Source organism: Helicoverpa armigera, chromosome 13 (assembly GCF_030705265.1).
Source record: "Helicoverpa armigera isolate CAAS_96S chromosome 13, ASM3070526v1, whole genome shotgun sequence".
Classification (NCBI taxonomy): domain Eukaryota; kingdom Metazoa; phylum Arthropoda; class Insecta; order Lepidoptera; family Noctuidae; genus Helicoverpa; species Helicoverpa armigera.
This window is the reverse complement of record NC_087132.1, coordinates 11,362,436-11,389,188: the sequence shown is the minus strand read 5'-3', so window position 1 is coordinate 11,389,188 and position 26,753 is coordinate 11,362,436. Positions and strand designations below refer to the sequence as shown.

At 36.4% G+C, this 26,753-nt stretch overlaps 3 protein-coding genes and 1 long non-coding RNA gene across 5 annotated transcripts in view; 2 read left to right on the top strand and 2 right to left on the bottom strand.

Annotated features, from left to right (window-relative positions):
• LOC135117688 (uncharacterized) overlaps window positions 1–2,243 on the top strand; it is a 61,157-nt gene extending 58,914 nt beyond the window's left edge. Inside the window, exon 2 of the long non-coding RNA XR_010277055.1 lies at window positions 2,136–2,243. This is a non-coding gene — a long non-coding RNA (uncharacterized LOC135117688). The remainder of the gene's footprint in view (window positions 1–2,135) is intronic.
• On the bottom strand, window positions 108–13,255 carry LOC110382342 (ecdysone oxidase). Of its 2 annotated transcripts, XM_064037371.1 has the most exons (5): window positions 13,141–13,255; window positions 11,364–11,461; window positions 3,595–3,725; window positions 1,957–2,090; window positions 108–1,762 (listed from the first exon to the last, which is right to left on the bottom strand). In XM_064037371.1, the coding sequence occupies exons 2-5, from the start codon at window positions 11,444–11,446 to the stop codon at window positions 227–229; spliced, it is 1,884 nt and encodes a 627-aa protein (XP_063893441.1). In that variant the 5' UTR covers window positions 11,447–11,461; window positions 13,141–13,255; the 3' UTR covers window positions 108–226. The 2 variants fall into 2 exon arrangements, with proteins under 2 accessions (XP_063893441.1, XP_063893440.1); XM_064037370.1 differs by lacking the exons at window positions 11,364–11,461; window positions 13,141–13,255 and adding an exon at window positions 8,463–8,650.
• On the top strand, window positions 10,031–15,771 carry Dbp21e2 (DEAD box protein 21E2). The gene is made up of 5 exons (XM_064037372.1): window positions 10,031–10,627; window positions 10,731–11,002; window positions 11,861–12,033; window positions 13,998–14,274; window positions 15,248–15,771. Exons 1-5 carry the CDS (start codon window positions 10,117–10,119, stop codon window positions 15,494–15,496), a joined length of 1,482 nt encoding a protein of 493 aa, XP_063893442.1. The 5' UTR covers window positions 10,031–10,116; the 3' UTR covers window positions 15,497–15,771.
• Window positions 15,772–20,464: 4,693 nt separating this feature from the next.
• LOC110382340 (gamma-aminobutyric acid type B receptor subunit 2) overlaps window positions 20,465–26,753 on the bottom strand; it is a 165,091-nt gene continuing 158,802 nt past the window's right edge. The window contains exons 9-17 of the mRNA XM_064037364.1: window positions 25,571–25,828; window positions 24,851–24,911; window positions 24,249–24,477; window positions 23,732–23,867; window positions 23,360–23,448; window positions 22,979–23,168; window positions 22,361–22,679; window positions 21,869–22,098; window positions 20,465–21,569 (exon numbers count right to left, since the gene is read on the bottom strand). Coding sequence (XP_063893434.1) covers window positions 20,880–21,569; window positions 21,869–22,098; window positions 22,361–22,679; window positions 22,979–23,168; window positions 23,360–23,448; window positions 23,732–23,867; window positions 24,249–24,477; window positions 24,851–24,911; window positions 25,571–25,828 — 2,202 coding nt within the window. The 3' untranslated portion in view covers window positions 20,465–20,879. The remainder of the gene's footprint in view (window positions 21,570–21,868; window positions 22,099–22,360; window positions 22,680–22,978; window positions 23,169–23,359; window positions 23,449–23,731; window positions 23,868–24,248; window positions 24,478–24,850; window positions 24,912–25,570; window positions 25,829–26,753) is intronic.

Genomic DNA, 26,753 nt, shown 5'->3' with positions numbered 1-26,753 from the left:
TTTATAAAATAACCTGTCCGTTCAGTAGATTCTTGATAGTACTTATTGTTTTATGGGATCATATTCAATAACTTAAGTATTATTTGGATAAAAAACCACTCAAATCAGTTGTCAAAAATATATTATTCTTCACTTCACTAATTATCACTTGTATTCCGTCTTCGTAAATCTTTATAAAAGATTCTGAGACATTCGCTGATATAAAACTCACAATAGCCTTATACGGTTATAAATATATTCCATGATCAATCTTGATCATATCTGCAGCTTTTTCAGCTATCATTATCACTGGTGCGTTTATATTACCACTGGTGATGGATGGCATTACACTAGCATCTACAACCCTTAGACCTCGCACACCCCTTACTTTTAACCGTTCGTCTACCACCCCTTTGCCTTCTACCCCCATTGCACAAGTGCCTATAGCATGGTATTGAGTACTCGACAAGTTCAGAACATAGCACTTCCAATATTCATGACTTCCGAAAACCAAGTCAGCACACTGACTGACTTTAAAATCAATGATTTCAGATTTCACTTTCCTAAAATATGAAGTATTTACCACGCTCACATAATCTTCTATGTACTTTGCAAAGTTGTCCAAGTCATCTCTATGGCTAAAATATCCAGAATAGATAAGAGGACTGTCTTCAGGGTCTGAGCTATTAAGCCGGATTTGTCCTCTGGATTTTGGGTGTAAATGTGTTACTAGAGCGAATAATGCTCCTCTTTTTTGTGTTGCATCAGCTAAAGCTATACACGAACTATCCTTTAACGTGAATGTTGTAGAACATAGTAAAGGTGGAAGTAATGCAGCAGTGGGAGTCGGTACTGCAGTGACCTGATAATCAGGGTAGCCTTGAGACTTGTTCAAAGCAACAAAGCCCAAAATTGATGGTATTGGAAAACGATCCAGATTTTTTAAAGGCTCTATGTTATCCAAAATTGAAGAAATCTTTCTTTTTACAGTCAGGGCTACGGGAACTAATGGATGGTCTTGCATGTTTTTGCCAACGTTTGGTGAGTCTAAAACTAAATCTATGTTCATTTCGTTTAAATGGTCTTTGGGTCCGATTCCGGATAGCATCAGTAACTGAGGACTGTTTATTGCTCCTGCAGATAGGATTATTTCATTTCTTGTATATAAGTTTATTATTTCTCCCTCAGGTAGTTTCACTTCAACACCTATTGATCTTTTAGTCTTGTCGAATAAAACTTTTCTGACCGATGTATTTTTGAGAACGTGGAGATTTTTTCGGTTTTTTATAGGACTTAGAAAGGCGTTAGCAGTGTTTTGGCGAATATCGTCAGCAGTGAAACTAGAGGGAGAGTATCCCAATTGTTCATATCCGTTGCTGTCCAAATGAAGTAAATGACCATTTTCGCTGAATGCCTTGAAGTATACGCCTGTTTCCTGGTCCCAATTCGGTTGTGTGACTCTTAAATATCCTTTGGTGCTGTGTAAGTCAGCGGATTTACTACTCATTATGTGCTGGTCTTTTAGTTTTTCGCTTTTCTTGAAGTATGTGGTGACGTTTTCCCAATCCCAGCCTATGTTGCCCTCTTGGACCCAGTGTTCATAGTCCTTCTTGTTTCCTCTGACGTAGAACATGAAGTTGACCCCGCTGGAACCTCCAAGCATCTTCCCTCTGCGGTTTTGGATGCTCTTGGTCTTAAGCGCTTGACTGGAGAAGCCATCGTCGACCGTGAAATAGTTCCAGTCGGGTAGAGCTGGTGATACCAATACTGATAATCCTGGTATCTGGAATAATTAACGAATTTGTTAAAAAGTTTCAAGAGATTATTTTACCCTGTCTCATAGAGATATCAGATAATTTCTGTGGTATTGTTTTAAGAAGTTTTAATGCTAGGAGGCAATGCAATCGATTTTCGAGCGATCTTAAGACTTAAGGCATTTAGACGCCTGTATTCTACTAGGTAAAAGCAGTATCTTACGATAGAAGCTCCCGGCGGGTCGTCTCCAGCCTCAATGAGCAGCACATTCCAGTTGGCTATCTCAGTCAGTCTGTTCGCCATCACGCACCCTGCAGACCCCGCTCCTACTATTATGAAGTCAAACGATTGACCATCTGCAACATGAGACAACGAATTTTTACACCTGCTCGCTATATAAGAAACTAGCTTTTGCCCGCAACTTCGTTCGCGTGGAATAGTGACTACCAGCAGATTTTTGATTTGACCAATAGATGGCGCTATATGTCCGGAATAATTTTATTTTTATTTTTTTTGTAATATAAACTATTCTATGTCCTTTCTCAAGTTTCAAACTATGTCTGTACCAAATTTCACACAAATCGGTTCAGTAGTTTAGGCGTGAAGAAAAGACAGACAGACAGACAGAAAGACAGACAGACAGACAGACAGACAGACAGACAGACAGACAGAGTTACTTTCGCATTTATAATATTAGTTTGGATTATACGAAAAAGTAAGTATGTAAATAGCTTTGGTGGGAAACAATTGTGAATCTCTTATATTTCCTAAAACGAAGTAACGGGTGTTCCCTTAGGTACCTACCTACTTAGGTACATCTACAGGTTTTCAACGGTGTGTTCCGCTTTGAGTGTAAATGGTCTTGAATGATAATTCGATTAGTTCTCAAGTGAATAAATTCACAAGCCAAGAAGGATGTTACTCATCTCCAAAGAACAATCAGTGAACGACCTAGGAAAAACCCCGAGCTTAAAGTAGTCTGTTCAAATTGAAAAATTTACGAGCTCGTTATTATATTTGGACCAAGTAGATGTGATCTTGTAAGATGACTTGCACTGCAGGTCTTTATATTATTATTTTTAAGTATTGATATGTTAATATAAGGCCCACGTGTATTACCACATTTCATATATTTAGGGTTCTGCATTATTATGCAGTAAACCCGTACGTGTTTGTAGAAAAACACGGTATATAAAAACTAAAGTTAGTTGTAAAATAAAGAGATCTAAGCAAAATAAGATGTAAGCTGCACCCAAGTTTAAAAGCAAGCGAAAAAATAAAGCTATGTGAGTTATATATTCCTGGAAGTTTAAGGCAAGGGACCAGGATTGGAATTGGAAACACCGAAGTCGAATTTGTGTTGCGTTCGTTTCGCAAGGGCTGATAAAAGTAAAAAAAATACTACGGAACTCTGGCCCCGAGGTGGCCTAGCACTATTCATATTCAAACTCGCCTTTACAATAATAATAAAGGTTAGAGGTGATCGGCTCAAAGCAGCATATTTTTAGACAAGCAAGTAAAAACCTAATTGAATTTTCTTACATAATTAGGTAATTTGTGTAGATGAAGAATATAGATTATTATTCTAGTGGCTAATCTTTTTTAAATGCTAGCATATTATTTTTCTTTTATTTTTTGTCATACATGGTTATATCATCATTCTAATTAGGTTTTATGAAACTTTACTTAGCTTGCTAAAAAAAATCGATTGCGATCCGCAGTGTTTTTATTTTATTTGTGGGCTATATATGACCTATGTAGCTGCCTGGTTGCCATTATTATTTTTAACCATTTTAACGGATTTCCCGTAAAAACAGAATCGGTCTGGTTTACTTAGGTACCCACTTATTATATGCTCACCATAAACAGAAGCATGTGGAGGGTACATCGATGCATCTGTCGTGTAGAGACTGACAACAGCCATTTGCATCAGTTGGATAAGCGGGAATAGCACCTTTACTTCTGCCACTGATGCCGCATGCAAGATGTTTCTGGAAAAACATTTTACAAATGAAATTATTTAAAAAGTTCGTCTTTCTTTGGTCAAGCATATTTTAGTAGTTTCAAATTCTGGAAAGTACAAATAAGGAATTCTGGAAAGCTCATTTCAGTTGCTTTATTTATGTCTTATTGGACAATGCACCTGCCTACCATATTTTCTCTGCTTCACCCTAAGGTTGACTGGAAAGAATGCCTATGGCATTAGGTCCGCCTTTGTAATGCTATGTTGCATAAAGTTCAGTAAATAAATAAGTGGGAATTTGAAAATTATAATTAGTGATCGCGACTAAATTATTTATAGTTACTATTTATATTTAGTTGAATTACCTGCTTATTTTGCGCCTGAGTTTTTTTTTACATATGTAGGTATTAACATAAGATGCAAATACCGACTTGTTACGTTGCTAATTATATGCATAGGTATTTTTATTTATAAATACAGGTTAATTGTAAAAAGTTGCTTTTCTCACGTTTTATTATAACAATTATTCTTTGTAACATAATAATATCATCAGGATTTAAATAAATTGACTCATTAAATGTTGGCATGTGCAACTATGTAGGTACCTACAACGGCGATGCCTCATTGTATAAAGAACTTGGTAACTAGGTTCATAGCTGTCCGAAATGTCTCTTTGGTCAAGTAGGTATTCGTCGTAATGCGGCGAACGTTAACCGGGGTACAATGCCCCGTTTGTACTAATTGCAAAAAGCAGTCTTTATGTACCTAGGTGGTTGGCGGTCTTAAATCTAGTGCCTGGGTGCTATGATAGAAGGAAAAATTGGACTTCTATTTTTCTACATAAGTAGACTCTTAAGGAAAGTACCTATTAAAAGCTTGATTCAAATTGGAATGGTCTCTTAAGTAGCCTAAGTTCACAGATATATTTTTACTTTTTCTAAATGTTCGTACATAAGGTAAGATCGCACAACCGGTGTTCGGAGAGTCCGATTCATTGAAGGTAAAAACAATTAAGTGCTTACGGATAATAGCATAGTTTCAGTACCTACATATTTATCATAATTTAAAAACATACCAACAGACACTTAAGTTATTATCGCTTCTTAGACACAAGTACAATAATTAGAAAAGCAGTAAATTGCTTCAGTTTCTAAACTTTGTTACTGGCTAATACCACCATAACGTTCGCCGTTTGAAAAGCTGGGTACTCACTTAAGGTGTCTACACACCAAAGCCGCTGATGCCGGCGGCACAGCCCGGCGGCCCAACCCGCCGGCCGTATTTTGTACAATCATGCCGCCGGCTTTCATAGAGTATTTGACAATTACTAGAACACCACATGCCGCGGCAGTCGTGCCGCCGGGCTGTGCCGCCGGGTCAGCGGCTTTGGTGTGTAGACCCCTTTAGATGTGTAGCACGTAACGTATCAGATACGGTATCAACACAAAATACAACAGAAGTCAATCTCATGTATGTACTTCACTTTTCATGCCTAAACTCGGCGGTCGCGCTAGGGTTGTCAAATTTTTTATGCGCATAAAACTAACGTGGTAGTGGTACTCGTATCTAATTATTTGATTTATTGTTGAGAGTAAAACAGGAAAAATGAAATATAAACCAATAATAATAAAATATTTAATGTGGCATACAAGAGGTTAATAAACACTTTCAACGGAAATTCGTTTGAACGAGATACCGAACTTTTTCAGAAACCGCAATTTATAATTTTGTTATTCATACATATATACCCTAAAACACAATGTAAAACAAAGTACCTCTTTAGTTGCGAAAAAAAAATTTGTATGTAATGGGTTGGTACAGTCCCTGATCTAAGCTTGCTTCTACCTACAGAAACCTTGATGTGCGAGTTTTATTTCGTCTACCTTACAACATACTCTCGCCATGATCACAAAAATTATCAACTCCTACTAGTAATAATCTTTGAGGGTAGGTTGGGAGGTTGGGCCAGAGGCCGTCGGGGCGCTTACCTACCCACCTAACTGTACCTACCCACTGCGTTTATTAAACGAACCATCGAAATATGAGAAAATAAGTAGGTACATACTATAGGTAATACGGCAGGCAAGAAAAAGGTTTATTGTTGTATTAAAACAACCGTCCACTGAACAATTATAATACGACTTGTTTTGTTGCTCCATTATTAGTACTTTTTCATATGTTATTAAAATTAAAAATATTACAGTCAAATTACAGTTAGGTAGGTATCACAACGCGTGCACATTTATCTACCTTGTGAGTGACGCGCGTATCTCAAGAAAGCGGCAGCCGCGCTCGCACTGTTTTGAGTTGTTTTGAGACAGGGCGTCTGTGAACACGCACAAATAGACACCTATGTCTGCGTGACTCGAACTCTTTATATGTAGATTGACTTCTGTTGTATTTTGTGGTATCAACCTGCAAGTGGGTACGGCTCGTCCACGGTCCTTTGTGTTCGCAGTGAAACCGCCACTCGGCGGGTCACTGCGAGCTTACAGCGCTCCACGCGCGAGCGGCTTGCAGCGGGCTCGTGCCTACGTACTCACTTGATACCGTATCTGATACGTTACGTGCTACACTGCTAAGTGAGTACCCAGCTATACAGGCTTCATCAGGGACAGAAGCCCGGTCCCCTTTTGCTTCCTACTGATAATGATTTATGTTCTTCATAAATGGATTTAGTTTGTAAGCTGGACCCTTACACAAGCCTGGGTTGAGAGGTTTCAGATTATGATTTTTAATCCGAAAAGCCAGGAGTAAATACCTACTTGACTTAAAAAAACTACCCAATGAAGATTTAGTTCCTTGAACCTGCCAGAGCTGCGGGATTGTTCGAAAGAGTCATTGCGGCAAAGAACATGGTGGGTTTGACTCAAACTCACCATGTTCTCGTTTTCAAGGAGTTTCAGACTCTTACCGACTCAAACCTTTTAAGTCGGTAAAGCCATGTATTCACTGAGAAACAATTGTTTATAAACACTGTTTCAGAAACAAAATCTACGTGTTTCTGAAACAAATAATTTTGTTTCAGAAACATATAATTTTGTTTCTGTAAACACTACGTGTTTATCGAATGTTTCTGTGCTCCCCGCCACATCAGTTGCGCAACATGTGCATACAAGTGTGGACGCGTGTTTCATTTGTTTATAAACGCCAAATAAACATATTGTAAACATCTGACGGTGTGGACGGCAGTTTCCGAAACATTGTTGCTGAAACATTGCGAAACATCTACGTGATGTTTCAGAAACTGTGTATCTGCAACATTGTTTCCCAGTGAATACGTGGCTTAAGAGTCTGAAACTCCCTCACGTTGAATGGGTCATTTGATGATTTCCCATAAAAAAAGTAGGAACTTCAAAAGTAAAACTGCAATGGAACGACGATGCATGTATGCAATTACATGATTTGCAGCAAGTGACCCGTGCATTTGCTGTGTTTCTGCTTATTATGCTGCACCTACTTAAGGCCGACCGCCACTCAAAATAATCGTTCCGTAATAATAGTTTCCGCAGTTGGGAACGGATTTACTGAATAACCTTCCAATTGAAACTGTTTATTTTCGCTTGTGAGATGATTTATGCAGACAGAGAAGGTATGCAAAAAGAGGTCGTGCTGCGCAGACCAAGAATAACAATGGGATACTTAACAATTTAAACCTAACTATGGTTTGTTTTTGGCTGCAGGGTTCTTGAGCAGGACGGTGGGTTTGGCACAATTGGCACCATTCAACTAATTGAAAGTTCCATGTTTTAAGGGTGTTTTATGTCTCTCTTAGTAGGTTCCTATACTTATTGTCTATAAAAATTAAGATAAGATTTTATGTGCGTACAATTGTTCTGCCTATTAGGCGGCTGTAGGACCTATACTTAGTCGAAACTTGATCGGTTATTTTAATAAGTAGGTAATTTAAGTAAAATATTGCTCTAGGTGCTGCCTTATTTAACCTTTCCTAAACACAAATTACTAAAGCAACCTTAAATAACGAGGTAACTAAACCAAAATGCAAATTTTTGTATCTCGAAATCTAAAAGGGGATCACTTACCGAAGTTATTGATAGAGGATCAAGGACGTATATTTTTGGAAAGACAACTTTTTGCGTGTCTGTCTGCAGTCTGTCTGTAGCGTGTAGTGATTTTTATTCCTTATTGGAATTGGTTCCACCATGGCCTTGGTCCCTAATGTAATGTGCCTTCCGAAACACGGAGGAAATAGTTATGACCTTAGCGAGCTAATATTAGGCAGGTATTAGGTACCGATGAGATACCTACCTAGACGGACACCTATCCCCGAACCGACCACGCTACGCGCAGCTTAACATATAACTGGAAGACTTGTGCAGCCCTTTTTTTTAAAAAAGCTTCCGAAATAAAAAAGTACTATTTTTTTTCTTTTTGCAAATCAAATATGTATATAGAAACGCCCCGAATTGCCCCAAAACTTTTTGCCAAGGACCTTAATAAGCCCTTCATTAATTTGTTATATTTTGTTCTTTATGCCAGCGACTACAGGGTCGGCAAAGTCAAAGATCTGCATCGTCTGATGTCGAATTTTGAGGGGCTGGGGGGGCGGTCAAGCAACGGGATACGCGAGACCATTCGAAACGTTCCAGGCATTTCATTCCTATAAGTCATCAGGAAAAGCACATAAGGCTAAACAAAACGCTGAGAACTCAAGCGCAATAGGCGTGACAACCGGGATAAAAAATAGTGATTCTAATTTAGTCCTCATTTTAGTTAATTTGGAACATTTATTTAACAGACTTACTTGATTTGGTGTCCAATAAAAACCGCCGATATTACACAAACAACACAGAACACATTCCATTTTTTGCGCGGGAAAAACCCCATCCTTATTTTTTTTCTAAATATTTGTAAAATCGCACCCGTCTGCACTCTTTCAGCCTGATTTTAGTTATGCGAGTTGCTCTGACTCGGAACTCAGATAAAACTGCTTAATATTAATGCCCTTAGTGAGTATTCAAGTAAATTCTGGCGAACAATGACTTAGGTAATACATATTTTATAAATATTTATTTATATATTCATATTTTTATATCCTTTTTTATTTCTGTGTAAAATAGGCAAAGCAGGCGAGATAATATCAGCAGATTTGACAGTGTTCTAAAAATATGGCCCATTTTTAAAGTATTTACTGACTGAATTCCTAAAAAAAGCATCTCAATATTAAAAGTAAAAATTTCATGAAAAAAAATCTAAGTATTTACCTACACTCAGACGTTTACAGGAACAATTAGGTATGAAGTCCTTCCCGCTGATGAAATCTAAATGCTTTATATATTATAAAGAGGAAAGAATTGTATTATTGTTTGTTTGTAATGCATGAACTCAAAAACTACTTAACTGATATAAAAAATTCTTTCACTGTTGGAAAGCTACATTCTTCCCGAGTAACAAAGGCTGTATTTTATCCCAGTACGGGCAGTACTTCCGACGGGAAGCGGGTGAAACCGCGGGAAAACGGCTAATTGAATATACATAAATAAAAAAACATTGCAAAGCAAAGATTTCCACCCCGCTCCGTTCTGAAGTTCTGTCCCGTCTAGGTAAGTACAACCGTAGGTTCTAAAACGATAACCATAACGTCCATAACCATAGTGAAGGCCATAAGGAAAAAAAAACAATATGCTTTAACCGCTCATTACAGTATTAAAATAATTTATTAATACCCACTTAGATAATCGCGTATGTATTGCAATAAATATGCATTGCAAAAGAACAATTTCCTCACTCAGGATAGGATTTCTATTGTTTATTGGTAGTGTATATAAATAACAAGTACTATACCTACTACGAAATTAATTTCGGTAACATCAAAAATAATGTTAGCAATGAGGAAAAGCCCATGGATTCTGTGGTGAATCCACCAAACACCGATAAATGTTATATCCAGTCAAATCAATCAATACAATATGTATCTAGATATTGAATAACAATATTTTATGTTGGTACTGTTTTTAAGTTGCGATGCAAAAAGTGCTAAGAGCTATGTTTAAGGGATGAACCGATTTGGATGCAGTTTTTTTTGTTACCTGCCTAATGTTGGTTTTTCAGCGGTGGTAGCCCTTTTAACGACATTTGTATTTTTATTAACAACATTAGGGTTCTCAGGTACAAAAAAGCATAATATTATGTCGTTTTTGATTTCATTCAGGTTGATAGTTAAAAGATATTAAATTAAAAAGTAATGGAATTCCCTTGCAAAAAAGAAAATAAAAATCATACAAGGCGCAAGATGTGTGCACATTGGCGAAACTAAACGTATTTTGAGTTCTTTGTGGCTGTCAAGTGTCACGTGTAGTCAATGTCATTCTCAACTCTGTGACACTGACAGTTACACAGGTCATGTTGTTTTGTGTGTGAGACGGCTTCATTTGATTTTGTTAATTAAAGCCACAGAAATGTCGAAACTACGGCCTATACTAAACTTATCGTATTGCCGGTATTATAGTGTTAAACAGGCGACCAAAAAACTTCCTATAATATCGTGTAAAAGGCCTGAATTCAATCATTTTGAGGGTCAGAGTTACAGCAAGTTTGAAGGCATACCGCTGGCTTCCAAAGGCTGGTTAAGCAATAAATCCAAGGGTGACTACTTTGTAATATACGGAAATGCTAATAAAAAGGAAGAAAAGCAGGTTTATCGAAAGAGTTTTGAAGAGATCGGCGTGGCTCCAAGTTTGATTGAGGTTATGTCTGAGCAAGGATTTTCTTTGCCTACTGCTATTCAAACTAAAGCGATTCCCTCCATTCTGAGTGGCACTAATGTTGTAATGACTGCAGAGACTGGCTGTGGGAAGACATTAGCCTACTTGTTGCCAATTTTCCAACATATTTTAGAGTGGAAACCATCCATAAAGGAAGAATTCAATAGCCCTTTAGCTGTTGTTATAACTCCTAGCAGAGAACTAGGTAAGCCTATTCAAAAATAAAAATAAAAAGCTTTTAAAAACATTCTGTCACCTAAATAATTTTCAAAATTAAACTATTAAATGTAATAAAATTAAATTTTCAGCATCACAAGTAGGAGAAGTAGCTCAAAACATAGCCCAACGTCTGAACCTCAACGTCACCACTCTCGTTGGAGGTCGAACCAAACAGAAGATGTTAAACCCACCCATAGAATACTGTGATATACTCGTCACTACACTAGGAGCATACAGTAAACTGGTTACAACCGGAATATTCAAGATTAATAATGTACATCATGTAGTTTTGGATGAAGCAGACACATTATTGGATGATACTTTCATTGATAAGATGGCACATTTGTTGAAGAAGTTTCCGGTAAGAATAAGTTTTAACTATAAGTTTCAGCTTCTTCCAGCTTTCTTTCTGTATACTGCCTAAGAATAGTTAGTATCCATATTTTGCCGATTTTAAGGCAGATAAAATAAATGAAAAAAAAAAAAATTACATGTGATGCAGATATGTTCTGTTAATGATTCTGGACCACCAGTGTTTTTTGCACTGCTTAAAATTCATTCCTGTATACAATGTTATGGTTAATGTACTGTGTGTACTGTAAAAGGTTACTGCCACAATTTTGAATGCAATTTAACTGCAGTAAGTAAATGCATGTACAGTCTAAGTCGAATTAATAAGTTTAATTGTGTGAGTATGTTGAATATAGAAGAATATCACTCACCTTAATGAAGTGGTGTTAAATGCACCAGGGTTGACTTGTTTCAACAGAGCGATGCTTAAATTCCATCTCCACGGGTCCTCCATCTTGAAGTTGTGTTACTGGTAACAACATTGTTCATAATTAGAATATAAAATTTTTATATGAGAACAGAAATAAGAAAAAATAATCTTTATTTGTATGAAACACAGGGTACATAGATGTAACATAATTTGTTATAAGTTCTGCATATTTCGGTGTAGCATTAGCATAAAAATATAAATAAAAAAGGTATATATCAACTAGAATACAACACACAGATTTTTTTTTATAGTTTTTAATGTTTTACTATGTTAATTTTCTGTCAAAAGTCGTTAAATACATAAGGCAAGAATAGTTAACTATTCAACAATAATTAATCTATGTATAGTTAGTAGAAAACTCAAAAACAAAGTAACAATCATTTTAAAACTTTTCAGAATATAACAACTCAATTTAACAAAAATTTACTATTTTAACAGATCCAACACAAAGTTCAGATCCAAACGCCACCAGTAGGCTGTCAGGTAACCCTGGTCAGTGCGACGATGCCTCATGAGCTACCGGCAGCGGTCAATGCCTTCGTAGACCCTGAGTCTCTGAAGACGATCACCACCAGCAACATACATAGGGTACTGCCGCATGTACCGCAAAAGTAAGTTTTTTTTTCTCTATTTATAAACTAGTGACCCTCTCTGGCTTTGTACGGGATAACAGTATTTCCCCATTATTTAATGGATGTTATTATACATATAAACCTTCCTCTTTAATAATTTCTCACATCACATCATATCACATCTATTATAAAAAAACCGCACCAAAATCCGTTTGGTACTTTCAAAGATTTAAGTGTACAAAGGGACATAGGGATATAGAGAGAGAAAAAGCGACTTTGTTTTATACTATGTAGTGTGTATCGCATTACCTTCACACATGGTGGGTAAGCTATTTATTAGTTTGTGATAGCACCCATGCTAACACAACTGATAAACTACATATGTATGTACAAATACATATAACACCCAGACCACAGCCGAAAAGTGCGCTCATCAGACAAATGTCGACCCTACTGGGAATCGAACCGGAGACCATCAGTTGGGCAGTCCGAGGTGGTCTAAATAATATTTATTATGACCAACTCTTTATTATATCATCTATAAGACCAAAGTTCAAGTCGAAGTCGAAGATTTTTTGTTTCATATAGACTTATTACAGGTTCTTATGAAATGTTAATAGCTAGGTGCGCGAACTAGGTGCAGTATAAATGTCAGCATTATATTAGAGGTATAAAATACTTTATTTAAAAAATTGGACATAAAAATTCATAGTTCGATAGTTTTTTTGGTAAAACTGATGTATAATGTCCTTGGGCTAAAATATATATTTTTTTAATTTACTTGGCAAACAATGGGATACGGCTAGACATTTTGATGAAACTTGGCAGTAGAAATAGCTTAGACATTAGAATTACATACAGCCTATTTTTTGTCCAGGCGCAGGTAGTAGGTAGTTCACAAATATTTTTTCACTTTTAGATACTTTTTATTCATATACGCGAAGTAACTCTATCGACACGCGTTTGTTGCCGCGGGTTAATGTTAGAGTGATAACAATAAAAAAATTAAGAGTAGTATTTTTTTTTGTCACTTCATTTATGTAATCAATCACACAAATCTGGGTTATGGTAGTTAAAAACAAGTGTACTCAAGTTCTTATTAAGGTCTTGAATATAATTACTTATTGTATGACATGATATCATTACCTTTTTGCGCTAGGCTTCAATCAACTGCAGATAGATATATAGGTATTGGCAACCAATTATGTACACCTAATATTATTACTTATTATTTATGCGATCCACGATGCGTCCAGAAGCGCGTAAAGTCGCGTTAGAACTAACAAATAAATAAATACATTGTATATTAAAATAACATGGAACTACTTATTACCTAGAAGAGGCAAAGGAGGACCAGTTTTTTTTCCAAGTAGTAATAGTCTCAATATAGAATTAATTAATGCTTACCTATTCATACAAGTACATGTTTTACGACCTTTAGGCCGGTTCTATATTTTTTTATTGTCTACGAAATACTCAATGTCAACAAATTATCATAGTCAACAACAACAATTACCGGTTATTGTTTAGACGAATAAATGTGTGAAGGTTTTTTTCTAATCTTTATATGGAAGGGTCTTTTGAACACAGTTCACGCCGGTCCCATTGTAACCTTATTTTAAATGTTATCTGCCTCGTTGGTCTAGTAGTTATAGGTATAGCGCGACTGTTATGCACTGGGTCTAAGGTTTGATTTCCGGGTCCGAATCATTGCAACACACATCGGAGAGCACGTAAATGTTGGTCCTGTGCTTGACGTCTCTCCGGTCGTGTCGGATTGCTGTCCCATTGAGAGTGAAAGAATAGAGATTGCACCAGTGTCTGCGCAGCTGGCTGATCTCCTTAGAGGGAGCAGCCGCCCGTGGTCGACTATTGACATCGACAAAACAATAATGCATATTTTTTACTCCCTCTCTGCCTTTGCTCAACCAATTTGAATTTACAATTATTTTTAACCAAACTATGACATACAAATGCGAGTAATAACTTATTTGCTTTTACAGATTCCTACGCCTAGGCAAAGCGCAGAAACCCCTAGCATTACTAAAGGAAGTTCAAGCAGACGTGAACCAAAACCGTGCAGTCATGATATTCTCCAATCAGACTTCGACTTGTGACTTCGTTTCCATGTTTTTAAATGAAAATAATATCGAATGCATTAACATTAATGGAAGGATGGCGGTTGCTCTGAAAATGGGAAAGTTTGAAATGTATAAGAGCGGGAAAGTCAATGTTATTTCTTGTACCGATATTGCATCGAGAGGATTGGATACTACTAGGGTAAGTTTTTGCATTCATTAGGTTTATTTTGTGTGTACTAATAGAATAGAAAAACACTAATTCTATTTTTAATGCTGATTTTGGCCACGGCGACTGTTCTCATAATATAAACCGATTAGCCAGTCGCGCAGGACATATTATAGTGCACTCACTATTCTCTCTCAGCCCGATGGAACTGTAATCCGTCACCACAGGAGAGAAATCGAGATCACTCTTCTTCTTCCTGCGCTGTTCTTAATTTTATTTGGGGTCGGCGCAATAAGTTTTCCGCTTTAATTCTTCACTGTCATCACTGTGGTCATATTGACACTCACTCCCTTTTATAGCTTTGTACCCTTATATTTAGTCTCTTTCAAACATGCCACATTTATTCGTCTTCTAAATTAAATACATCCGCTAACTCTCTGACTCTTCCAGTCATCGTTCTAACATTCCAACTTGCATACCTCAATCTTACTTCAAGAGATCAAGATCATTATATAACAATTAACATATCGTCAGTCTACATTGTATGTTGTATCTCGTATCTGTAAACTTATTATTTTTCAAGTAATTTACTTACTAATTAATACCACAATAATTGTTTGACCCAAACATTAAAATGTTTTTTTTTGTAAAGTGCATAAGTTGAGAGGTAGCATATCTAGAGTCACGTAATTTTTTTTATTTCTTTGAATATAAAATAATGTAATATAGGTACATCAACATCTAATGCTTATTGCTTTGTGGCTTAGTGTTAGGCCATCAATCTTTATGTATAATCTATCTCTGTTATTGGTCTGCATTTTATTAAACACTGAAATGCTACTCAAACAATGGAAAAAATTGCAGAATATGCGCTCATTTAGCTTGTATTTGAAACAAACCCAAACCATATTTAACTTTCACCACTTATGCGGATATGCCGGGAAGAAGTAGCGCAAGAAACTCCCCAGCAATATTATGCTTACAATTATTTTCTTGTATCTTACAGACTCACCACATAATAAACTACGATTTTCCCCTCTACACGGCCGATTACATCCACCGATGCGGTCGGACGGGTAGAATCGGATCGCCCGTCAACTGTAATATCACCAACTTCGTAGCCTGGCCGAGAGAAATACAGCAAGTGCAGAGAATAGAGCTCTCTGTCAGAGAACACAGCCAATTGCCTAGAGTTAATGCTAATATTAAGAGAATTATTGAAGACAGGATTGTAAAAATGGCGGGTAGTGTTTAAATATGGAATGGTGTGTTACGTCATTTGACGGTGTTGCCAAAATTTTGACATCATCATCTCGTCTTCGCCCACTTAGTAGTATCCCTGAGCAGAGATATTGGTCGTTTAAAAACTTTGGTGGAGTCTGGGCCTAAGTCTAGAGTAGGCGCGATTACTCTAGCGGAAAATTGTGGAACTATTTATTTTTTATGTTTGACCAAGCCATGTCTATCAGACTTCTTTCCTGGCGCCAACTATAGTTCCATTATCTTGAAATAGATGGCGGTAAAATTGACACTTTGTGAAAATTGATAATTTAGTTGTTAATATATATGTACGTTTATTGTTAAATATTCATACAAAGTATGTATAGTTTAAGTAAATACAAAACAATATACTTAAATTCATGTCGTTTTATTTTTAAAATATTTTTATATAACTTCCTAGCATAGTGTAAATATCTTCTAGTCAATTCCAGTAACAACATTATGTCTAGGAAGCGATAATAATACGTCTACTGTAAATACCAGTACATAAGTAAATACAATACTGAAATTATATAATTTCAGTTAAACACTTAACTTATGCTATTATCTGTATGTACTTTTGTTATTATCTTCACGGCATCGGAAAACCTTATTGAATACCCGTTATTTAACTAACTAAACTACCGACAATAAATATTTAACTAAACATAATTATAGCAAAAATCATACAGATGTTATGGTTATGTGAAAAAAATAAATTCTACCTACGTATTCTATTCAACCAGTCTTACCAAGGGGTATTGGGTTATCCGGGTTGAGGAGGTCAGATAGGCAGTCGGTTCTTGTAAAACACTGGTACTCAGCTGCAAAAGGTTAAACTCGAAGCCGATCACAACATACAGTTGGGTAAACGGCTAGGCAGATGATTATTTTATTGTAACTAGGCATAACCAGCCTCCAACAAGATTTAATTGTTTTGTCAGTTGCAATGTTCTCTGGCAGAAAAAAAAACGGTAAATTCTGGTACTTATTTTCATAGGGGGTAAAATAAAACAAAATTTTACTTTAAAATCCAATAAAATTGTATTCATAATATTCACACGTTTCTAAATCTACGTATACACACAAAAGATCCCATTTACACAATTGAACACTTTGGGACCGTTCCCTAAATACAAGGTTTTCTAGAACACATGCTTTTCTAAAAATAATATGTCTGACTTATAACGAAATACTTTCATAGCAAAGTTCTAAAATATTGCTTATTATGAAGACTATTTAGTATTTAGTGAGAGAAATACTCCCTTTTTATAGTTTACTTATAAGTTATAAGTAACTTATCACTAAGTGAAATTGCGCTCACCAATGAAACGGCAAGATTGAGATTTTCGGATCATACTTGATGGATACATTCTTGGATCTTCATTGGTAAGTTTTAAGTTATCCCCTATTATAAGTAAATACAAAGAAAGGCAAATAAGTACCTAGTTACCTATACGATTTTTCCTTTTTGCAGGATTGCTCTGTGAATTTTGAAAACATTCAGGAGAGGAGGTTTTTTTTTTGCAATTTATGCCGTTACATTGGTGAACCTGACCTTTATGTAAGTTTTTTTTAGTTCTTAATGCTATGAGATCTTTATTTTATATATTATGATGAGCAGATCATGATGGAACCTTTTGGGTTTAACTAATTGTCTTTGCCTATTGCTCGCAACACATTGCCGATTATTATTTATTCCATATTATCTATAATTAATTCCTTTTATGAGCATTAAGTTTTCATAATTATAATTTTATTAAAATCTCCAGATACTTTCCGTACCTATCTTTAAGTTTAGTGTTCTTAACCGTCAAATCCGTAGCGGACCCCAATCGGGGTCTGAACATCAATGTCACCGTAAGCTCGGTTTAGACCCCAATTGGGGTCTGCGAATCAGTCATACACTTTCCTAATTATTTACGCTCATATTTATTTTCTTTCCAATCAAACCACATTTGTGAGTACTAAATAAAATAACTAAATAAATTTAAATTATTTTTACGCATTCAAACCTTTCATATTTAGCATCCCGTTAGAAATATACCTTTTTAAAATCCAATCGTAATTACCGGGAATTCTGATCGAACTCGCCATGTTTGTTTACATTAGTTGTTTTTTTAAATTTGAAGACGCATAGACAAGATGGCGACGGTGATAGAAGTTTTGCATCGAATGATCCGATTCGTTAAAATAAAGAATCGATTTAATAATTTTATATTATAATATTACTAAATTGCACTTTTGTATAGGTACTTACCATAATCTGAAAATAAATTAGGAAAAGTAAAATGACTTAATTTATTTTGAAAAAGTGCTAGAAAATCAGTGGTAGAAAATACGTTGTAGCCGGAATAAAAAATCTTCGGTTTTAGGGTTTCTGAAGACGGCAAATGAAGACTTATTTATTTCTTCGGGTGTTTTATGTGCAGGATTCCTGTAGACCTGCCAAACTTAATGGCGATTCGTTACTTCCAACTTTTAACTGAGCGGCAAAGCTATTTGACGAGAGCCGTAGTTAGGTGTAGTTATCGCAAAATTTTATGACGATTTCATTGTTTGAAAGGGCAAATAGTTCGCTGTTCATCGAAAGCTGGTCCAAGATGGAAAGATGGCCGCCGCCGACTTATTTTAACCGACTTCCCAAAAGCGGAGGTTCTCAATTCGACCGTTTTTTTGTATGTTTGTTACGCGATTACTCAGCCATTTATTTATCGATTTTAATGATTCTTTTTTTGTTTGATAGCGTATACTTCCGAGGTGGTCCCGTTATCATCAGGTCAGGATCTGATGATGGAACCTTGAAATCGAGGGCGACTTTCGAAAGTTGCAGAAATACATAGGTTGAAATCTTATCACTCAGGTGTTTGCCTGGTAGCACTATTCAACAGTGAAGGTTTTGAGCTGAACTGATGATGGAGACCAGTGAAGTTTGAGGGAACTCGACAACTGAATATTTAAACTTTCTCGTGTTTGTGCTTATATTATTCGTATTTACGAGGCCTCTGCAACAGTGAAGGAGATGGAGACGAGAGAAGTTCGGTTGTCGAGATCCCTCGACCTTCTCTGGTCTCCATCATCAGGTCAGCTCCAAACCTTTACTGTTTCATAGTGTTATCAGACATACATCTGAGTGTCAAGTTATAACCTTATCTATGCTTACAATTTTCGAGAGTTGCCCTCGATTTCTCAAGGTTTCCATCATCAGATCCTGGACCTAATAACAAATATGGGGAATATACCCTTTCGACCAAAAACAAACATCCAAATTGAGAACCACCTCCTTTTTGGGATTCGGTTAAAAATATTTGGTGACTTTAAAATCAATCAATTATTATTATTGTTTCTCATCATCAAATAAGTACATTACTTTGGTAGTTACAAATTGCATTATATTTCAGAACACCAGGCTTACCCTCATCATCATCATCATCATCATCAGCCTATCGCAGTCCACTGCTGGACATAGGCCTCTCCAAGTGCACGCCACTGAGATCGATTGAAGTAGGCTAAATACCTCTATGAGCAGGCTTACCCTCCGCCGAAACAAAAATCTTAGAATTGTTCAGAAATAATATAAGAATAAATTAAAATTCCGTAATAGGTAATAAAAATTCAATTAAAGTTAAAAATTATTACGAATGACGCAACACCAAAATAAATACTTAATACATATAAAAATTTAATGCTAAAAACTTTCATAAAACTTAAATATCTTTTTTCTTAACAACAAAAACAAATTGAACCTATAATTTAAAATTAATAAATAAAATTGAAATAAGTTGCTATTAAAAAATATATAAAATTGGTATTCGATTATTTATAATAAATATCCGATTTAGGTATCGAATGCACACCGATGATTGAAAAAAAAAATAAAACTCTATTCCAAACTCTACTTGTCTGTGACTTTGATCTTGTAAATATTGTTCATTTTTATTGTGTATTTTATGTGCTGATTTTTTAGTTATTGAACATAAATAAGTGCACGAAATGTATTGCAATGGATTGAAAATGTTATAAATATGACGTTTGTGTTGTGTTTGAGAAAGTGATGCGATTATTTATTGGTAAGTTTTCACCAAATTTGAAATGCCTAACTTTTCGATAGACTTAAAAACACCGTAATTATTATATTTTTCTGAATTAACTGACCCCATTTGACCTTTGCACGTTGTTGTCAAATAAGTGAGCTCTAAAGTTATAGGTAAAATACTTCTAATCAGGCATTACGGACTTAGAATTCATGTGTTGAAAGTTAGTACAAATTTTTGACTTCCATGTCGCGATTCAAAATATCCCGCCGAATCAACGGTATAGTCATATGTCAAAATCTTGTCGAGCAGAGGGGTTAAGTATATCTTAAAATTTTATATGGCAATACCAATCACTATAATAAATAGGTAGTTTATAGTTTATACGTAGATACTTAGTTATTATCTAATAATTTCTACAAAATATACTATGATTAGTTTAGTAACACAGATAATCCACACATATAAAAATTTATAGAATATTTACATTAATACAGATTAAAAAGGCAACTTTTAGGTCTTTTAAATATTTGATTTGTAAAACTATGATATTCAACTGTTGTCTATTTATTTATTTTTGGAAATCTGCACTATTAAATTTTTATGAAAAACAGCTTGTGTCCATTAGACCGATAAGAAAGGGAAAGTACCCAATATTTAAAAGACCAAAGGACCAACTACTTTGGCACACGATTTTGAGCCATATTGGCAGAGTATTTAAGTTAATTTTCTATTTACATGCTAATCTATTCTTTGTTGTTATAATCCTTTTTGTCATCATGATATTATCACGAATCTCTTATTTACATTTATTTAATCATAAAATAAGTAAAATACATAGTTCAGTTTTTAGTGAATTTTCTACAAAGGTTTTAACGTATTTAGAAGGAAATAATTAGTAATTTGACAAAAAAATACCGAGTATTTTCGTTCCAGATAACTTTGGTATCTAAACATGTTATATTTTTATAATATCTCCACACTAATTTGGATTATGTTTGGCACATTAATTGGCACTGTTCACACACGTCTAATCTCTAGAAGAAGGACCAGGTCTCGCGTCCTCAGTAGACTTCCACCTGCTTTCTAACACGGACTTGCCCTTCGCATCTTGGTTGACATTCTGATGGCTGTACCGTCTCTGCTCTTCAAACACCCTGGCAGTTATGTTAAATACACTGTCAGCGCTGGTTTTCCTCCTCGTATCAAGAGTCGTCAAGCTATTGGCAGCTGAAGGAGCTATCCTATGCGGAAACCTTGGAGAACCTTTAATCTTCTCACAAGAATTCTGATGAGACATCGGTCTTTGATGCGTAGCTGGCAGAACGAAGTTCAAACTCAAACTCACTCAAAGTGAGTTTGAGTTTGAGTTTGAGTTTGAGTTTGATGAGACATCGGTCTTTGATGCGTAGCTGGCAGAACGAAGTTCACTTTCGTCTCCGGTTCAGCGATATACTTCTGAGGCAAAGGTCTCGAAGGTTCGGGATCGTACGAACACGAGGGCTCGTCATCAGTCACGCGTATAATAGGACCACTTTTCGCGTAAGATTCTCTCCTTAACTTTAACTCAGGATGGGGTACATGAAGGGTGTTGCAGGATAACACCATGGAGTGTTTTCTGTTTCCTGGAACAAGTCCTGCTATCATGCCCACATGCATTTTGAGTGCAGCTGCTATGCTTGCACCAGTGGGGTCTGCTATAGACATGGTCGAAGCTTTCCTGCTGGTCGGTCTACTGCTTCCGAAGAAGCTCTTTATTCTGCTGAGTAGACCGGTATGTTCTTCTCTTTTGTTTAGGCAGAGGTTGTATAGGTCTATAGCTGGTTGTGATTTTCTGTAGTTTAGTTTTGGTTGTGAGCTGAAGCTAACGGAGTTGCGTCCTCGGAAGGCGTCGGTGGAGGGCCAGCTGGCGCGGGGGATGACGGGCGGGAGGACGGAGAGGAGCAGCATGGGCAGGCCGCCGCTGACGCTCGGGGTGCGGCGCTCGTTCGCTGCGTGAGCCATGCCTTCTTCTTCCACTGTGTTTAGTTCAGTCTGTGGGGATGTAGAAGAAGCGGTTAAACAAGTGGTTAACTTGAAATGCTCCACTTATGACGTCATGAAGTACACCAAGTATGATGACAATGATCGACATCGACATTGTCATTGGAAAAGTCATCGATGTCATCATCATTATCGTTGTCGTCACCGATATCGTCATCGTCAGTCAGTGGAGCATATACTTAATAACGTCATAAATATAGTAGCGACAGTTGAGAACTACAAATTAAAAAAAAGTATTTCGAGTTGCTTTATTTCATGCACATTTTTCACTTATTAACTGTTTTGCTTACCCTTTTATGCAAAGATAGTGAAGCATTAGACCCACTAGCCGAGTCTAGTGGTTCCGCCAACAGCTTCTCAAGTCTGCCTATCTCCTTGTCTAACGCTGCGACCTCTCTCTTATACACTCTGTTCTGTATCTCTATCCTGAAGTGTAACTCCTGCGTCTCGTCTGTCACAAATCTTCTCGTCTTACACTCTAGTCTTAGGCCCATGCTTTGTATTACGGGGTCTTCTTCCGCTGAAAAAGAATGAAGTATTTGGTTTCAGGCTCATTTCTATGTAGTTTGCAAGATTTTTTGTAAGTTAGACATGATACAGCAGTTTGTAGTGTCGAGATTTTAAAGAAATATACATATAAGTTTTTTTTTCAAATTAAATTGAAAAGGGGCTTGAATCAATAGTGTTTCTTTGCTGTTGATCGTTTCAGAGCTCCGACAGGAAGTATCTTAGTTTTATTTTCTTAAAGCTATAAATACTTATTATAATTCTATACAACTCACCATTACTCCTAATAGCAACAATCTTCGGCAAAAACAGCAAACACAAAGTCGAAGTCGTAGTAATCAAAATCAGACTGGTTATCGATATATACGCTAGGGTTGCCCTTTCAGAAATTATAGTTCCAATGACCACAACACTGGCGCTCGTGATGACAACGGAATAAACACTGATTCCGATATATTTGGAGTCGTTGAGGGCAGAAATCTTGACGTTTCTGGTCTCCCAGGCCATGTAGACTCCGACAATGAGGAGTAGACCCTTGTACGCGTAGAGGGCGCACAGCCAGCCAGTCGTGTTTTGGGATTTGCAGACTTCTATCTGAAAGAGGTAGGGAGTATGTTAGGGGTTTTATTATTGTTAGGGGTTAGTTTGTGAAGTTAGAGAATAACATGTGGATCGAAATAATTATTTTACTATAATATATACGAAATATTAACTAAAAAAGTCCAAAAAGAGGTAGGTCCTTTTGTCTCAATACAAATATAGGTAAATGTAGGTAAAGTTCTTGTTTATTACTTGATCCTTTTACATTTGCAACAACTGCAAATTGATATGCTCATGAAACAGATTTTTTTTCTTACATGTCTTTCCCTTAGAATAAATGATATATTCCAAACCTGAGGCTGATAAATCACACTTCTATCCGTCGTGCTGATCTCCGTAGTCAAGTTCTTGAGATGCCTCTCCATGGGATCCAGCATGGCCCACAGTGTGACTATCATCCCGTCTATCACCAGTAGAGCACAGACCAGGGATATTAGAGGCGTGTCTTGAAGTAGCTTGGTTTTGCACACTCCACTACGATTGCTGCAAGAAAATTGACAATTCAGTAATGGAAATTGTTCCTGACGATATTTAATGAAAATCTGATGGCAGCTAATTGATTAAGCTAATTGATGGTTGATTTTCGGTCAGTTTTTTATAATTCTGTTTCTTGGGGTTAAAGCTTAAATTAATAGCATATCATCGGCTGCTACATTATGTATTTGGATACTCACCTGATAAATATCCTATGCACTCGGTAAGTCTTTGCGAACATTGAGCCAAAAGCCAGCGAGAATCCAGCAGACAATATGTAAACTCTTCCCTGAAAAAGAATTAAAAGATAAGTTATTATTAGTTTAGGTGCATCACAAAATAACTCTTATAGACTGGTTAATTTTTTACCAATCATTACACTCATTAGCATAAGTGTGACTATGGAAAAGTAGACTTAGAAATGGGTGAGATTAAGAAGGTAGCTTTGTATTTTCTGAAAAGAAAATCACGGAGTCGGTACCGCGAGCATCGACAAACACATTTGTTTTTTTTTTTTACTCAAGGTTCTTGACTTTCGGAATTTTTAAGAGGGACTAGTAAATCATACTCACAGTGCACATAGCAGAGAAGGGCACGTAAGACGGCAGGGTGGCGTTGTCGACGCCTAACAGTGCGACCGCCGTATATACTAGTACACAGCCAATCAGCGTCATGTTGTTCAGCCGGGGGGATGATAGCTTTATTGACCTGGAATGGTGGAGAGATTAGGTAATGATTAAATCACATTGTGTAGTGAATAAATTCATGATTAGTGAACCTTTTGTGTCGATATTATTCGATATGTAGGTAAAGCGGAGTAGGAGGGCCCAAAGACTACAAAACTAAAGCTTGAATTACTTCTATGTGCATAGAAATGCAATAACACTATGTTAGTCATATTACTTCACTCTTAAAGAGTTATGTATAGGTTTATGTTAAGTTATAGTATCTGCTAATAGCAGATTTTATTGTTTCAGCGATTTGCCATGTTACGATTTCATTACAATTCTGTTTCCAGATAAAGTTCAGTACGCTCTTACGCTCAATAATTTTAAATGAACCCCACATCATCACAACTAAACCACCTACCTCCGTTTACTATAATGCAAGTTGAAGACCAAGAAGGCGAGCGCCAACGCGACTCCCAAAGCCGCTAGAGCAGCCACTGCCATCCTAGCTGGCGCCCAGACGGAGTCAACCCTCAGGACCAGTACTCTCCGAGCCGCTGGTACTCCGCCCGCCCACTGGGGTCGGGCGCAGTCGGGGCAGGTCATCTCGCGGCCGTGGGTGTAGAGAGCTACGGTCTTTGGTCTGCCTCCTTGAAGGGGATGGTACAATTTATAGTATGACAGGAATTTGGTAATAGGAATTGTATAATAGGGCTTTTGGCATCGAATGAAATATTAGGGTTTTTGATATCGAATGAAATATAAGAGCTTTTGGTATCGAATCAAATATTAGGGCTATCGGTATCGATTAAAATTGTAGATTGGTGATAGATTGATGGAAGGCATAAGATTGTAAAATAAACCATAGTATGTAGGATAAATTAATGAGCGTGAAAATGACAGAAGCCGAAGGGGTTTTAATTCTCATTCATCTACAAATCCAACGTTATAATATTAGTACATGACATCACATTAAATTAGGTACGTTAAGGCTTTACGTGGGCATTTAGGTTGAAAACTCACCTTGGATTTGGTAAAAAGCTGAGGTACCTATTCTGTCTGCGCCATTGAACGAGACAGGGCCCTGAAAAATACTTACAAGTTAGCTAAAAGAAAGTAACATGGTATTTTCGATTTAGAAGTCAAGCAAAAGGTAGGGGCAACAAATAAAATGAAAATGCCTATGGCATTAAATTATTATACGCAGATATAAAACACAGATTAGATGATAATTTATAATTAATGAAAAGCCACTATATTATCATTCTACACTAAGCATCTGTGGCGTAATATTCAAATCTATGATAATTTTAGTCCATCCATACGCGTAAATTATTAGTTTGACGTGAAACGAGTGATACAATTGTTATTTGTAGGACATACTCATTAATGATTTTGTGACAGAGGTCCAAAAACGATCTTAAATTTACTGAACAGTGACTGAATTCTTCCATTACTGCCTACCTAAGTAACTATCTAATTTATTGAGTGATGACATCAAATACTTATACTTAGTACACCCAGTTACTACACTTAAATACACGTGAGTGTACAATCAAGCTTATTTAATTTGTATGATTTTCCTAATGAACTTTGAACTTTATCTTTAAGAGATATAGTTAAAATCTGTATAAAGAAATTAGACACATTGTAGTAGCCTGATATGCTTTCGTCTACATTAAAAAAAAAAAAACTTAGGTAAGACGCCATATTCTAAGCTAACAAATGGGAACTGAAACTCACCGAAACACCAACAAAACTAAGATTCGCGAGTTGATCAAGGAACTCCTTCGCCATATCCTGTCTATCATAATCAAAATGGCTCAACCCAAGTCTGGTGGAATTCGTTCCATCACTCCTTCGATTGCCTAAGGACCTCCAGAGCTGTTCAGCTTTGCTCAAAGCTAGGGCTATGGCCCACACTGCATCGTATGTTTGAGGGGCGTATGGAGACACCGCTACTCCTGCCGCTTCCATCTCACGGTAGAACATTTCGTTGGTCTGAAACAAAAGAACATAGATAGGTACCTAGCAGTAAACTGGCGTTCCCATTAGAAAATGGACATTGAACCTGCTCCCAATATAAGGTATATCTATATATTGGTTTGCTTACTAAAAGTATTTGAGATTGGCTCAATATAAGTTTTGTGAAATTCCCTCTTTTAGTGGACAAAACAACAAATACATAAAATGTTGCTAATATGTCCAGTTTATATAGATATAAGAAACGATTCGTTTTCTGTGTTTTTTTTTTGTGAATGTTTATGTAAGTTAATAAGCTTCCGCCAGCGGTTTCACCCGCGTCCGTGGGAACTATTTTGCGTAACCGGACAAAAAGTATCCTTTCTCAACAACTGCCAAAATTTTTTAGATCGGTTACTGTCCTACTTTTCAGCATTATGATATTAGTATGCATTCGTAAATATAATAAATTATGTGATCAAGAAAATTATAACAGTCCAATTAAACAAAAACTATTTGTGAGATACATTACATCCTAAACCACAAAATAATTATACAATAATTGCAACATTATTTTGTTAATTATGATTCATTTGCATTATCATAGTGGTCGTAAATAATATACATTTATGATTGATTTCTAAACCACTGGGGGTTGCGGTTTGTCGAACCGTAAGCCGCATTCCGGAACCGTATACCGCAACCGCTCCGGTTCCGAACCGGTATCGTACCGCCGGTTGTGCATCATAAATTTTGTGTGGGTAGAGGTAGGTTAGGATGTCATAGTGTCGATAGCTCAATAGTGGAGAAAATAATAAGAGTGTCAACTCTTATTACGGTGTATTACGCCAATATATGTACATAGGGTCTTTGCTTTTGATAGATACATTTTTTTAAACCAACTAATATAACCAATCCATATCTAAGTGCTATAATAACAATATTATTACACTAGCCGATTTTC

Bases quoted from the DNA above. Each gene is read 5' to 3' on its own strand.
- Dbp21e2 (XM_064037372.1), top strand. From the start codon at position 10,117: ATGTCGAAACTACGGCCTATACTAAACTTATCGTATTGCCGGTATTAT. The intron at 12,034-13,997 runs GTAAGTTTTTTT...TTGCTTTTACAG, and splicing joins CTGCCGCATGTACCGCAAAA to ATTCCTACGCCTAGGCAAAG. The intron at 14,275-15,247 runs GTAAGTTTTTGC...TGTATCTTACAG, and splicing joins GAGGATTGGATACTACTAGG to ACTCACCACATAATAAACTA.
- LOC110382342 (XM_064037371.1), bottom strand. From the start codon at position 11,446: ATGGAGGACCCGTGGAGATGGAATTTAAGCATCGCTCTGTTGAAACAA. The intron at 3,726-11,363 runs GTGAGTGATATT...ATGTTTTTCCAG, and splicing joins TTTAACACCACTTCATTAAG to AAACATCTTGCATGCGGCAT. The intron at 2,091-3,594 runs GTGAGCATATAA...CTCATGTTGCAG, and splicing joins TCCACATGCTTCTGTTTATG to ATGGTCAATCGTTTGACTTC.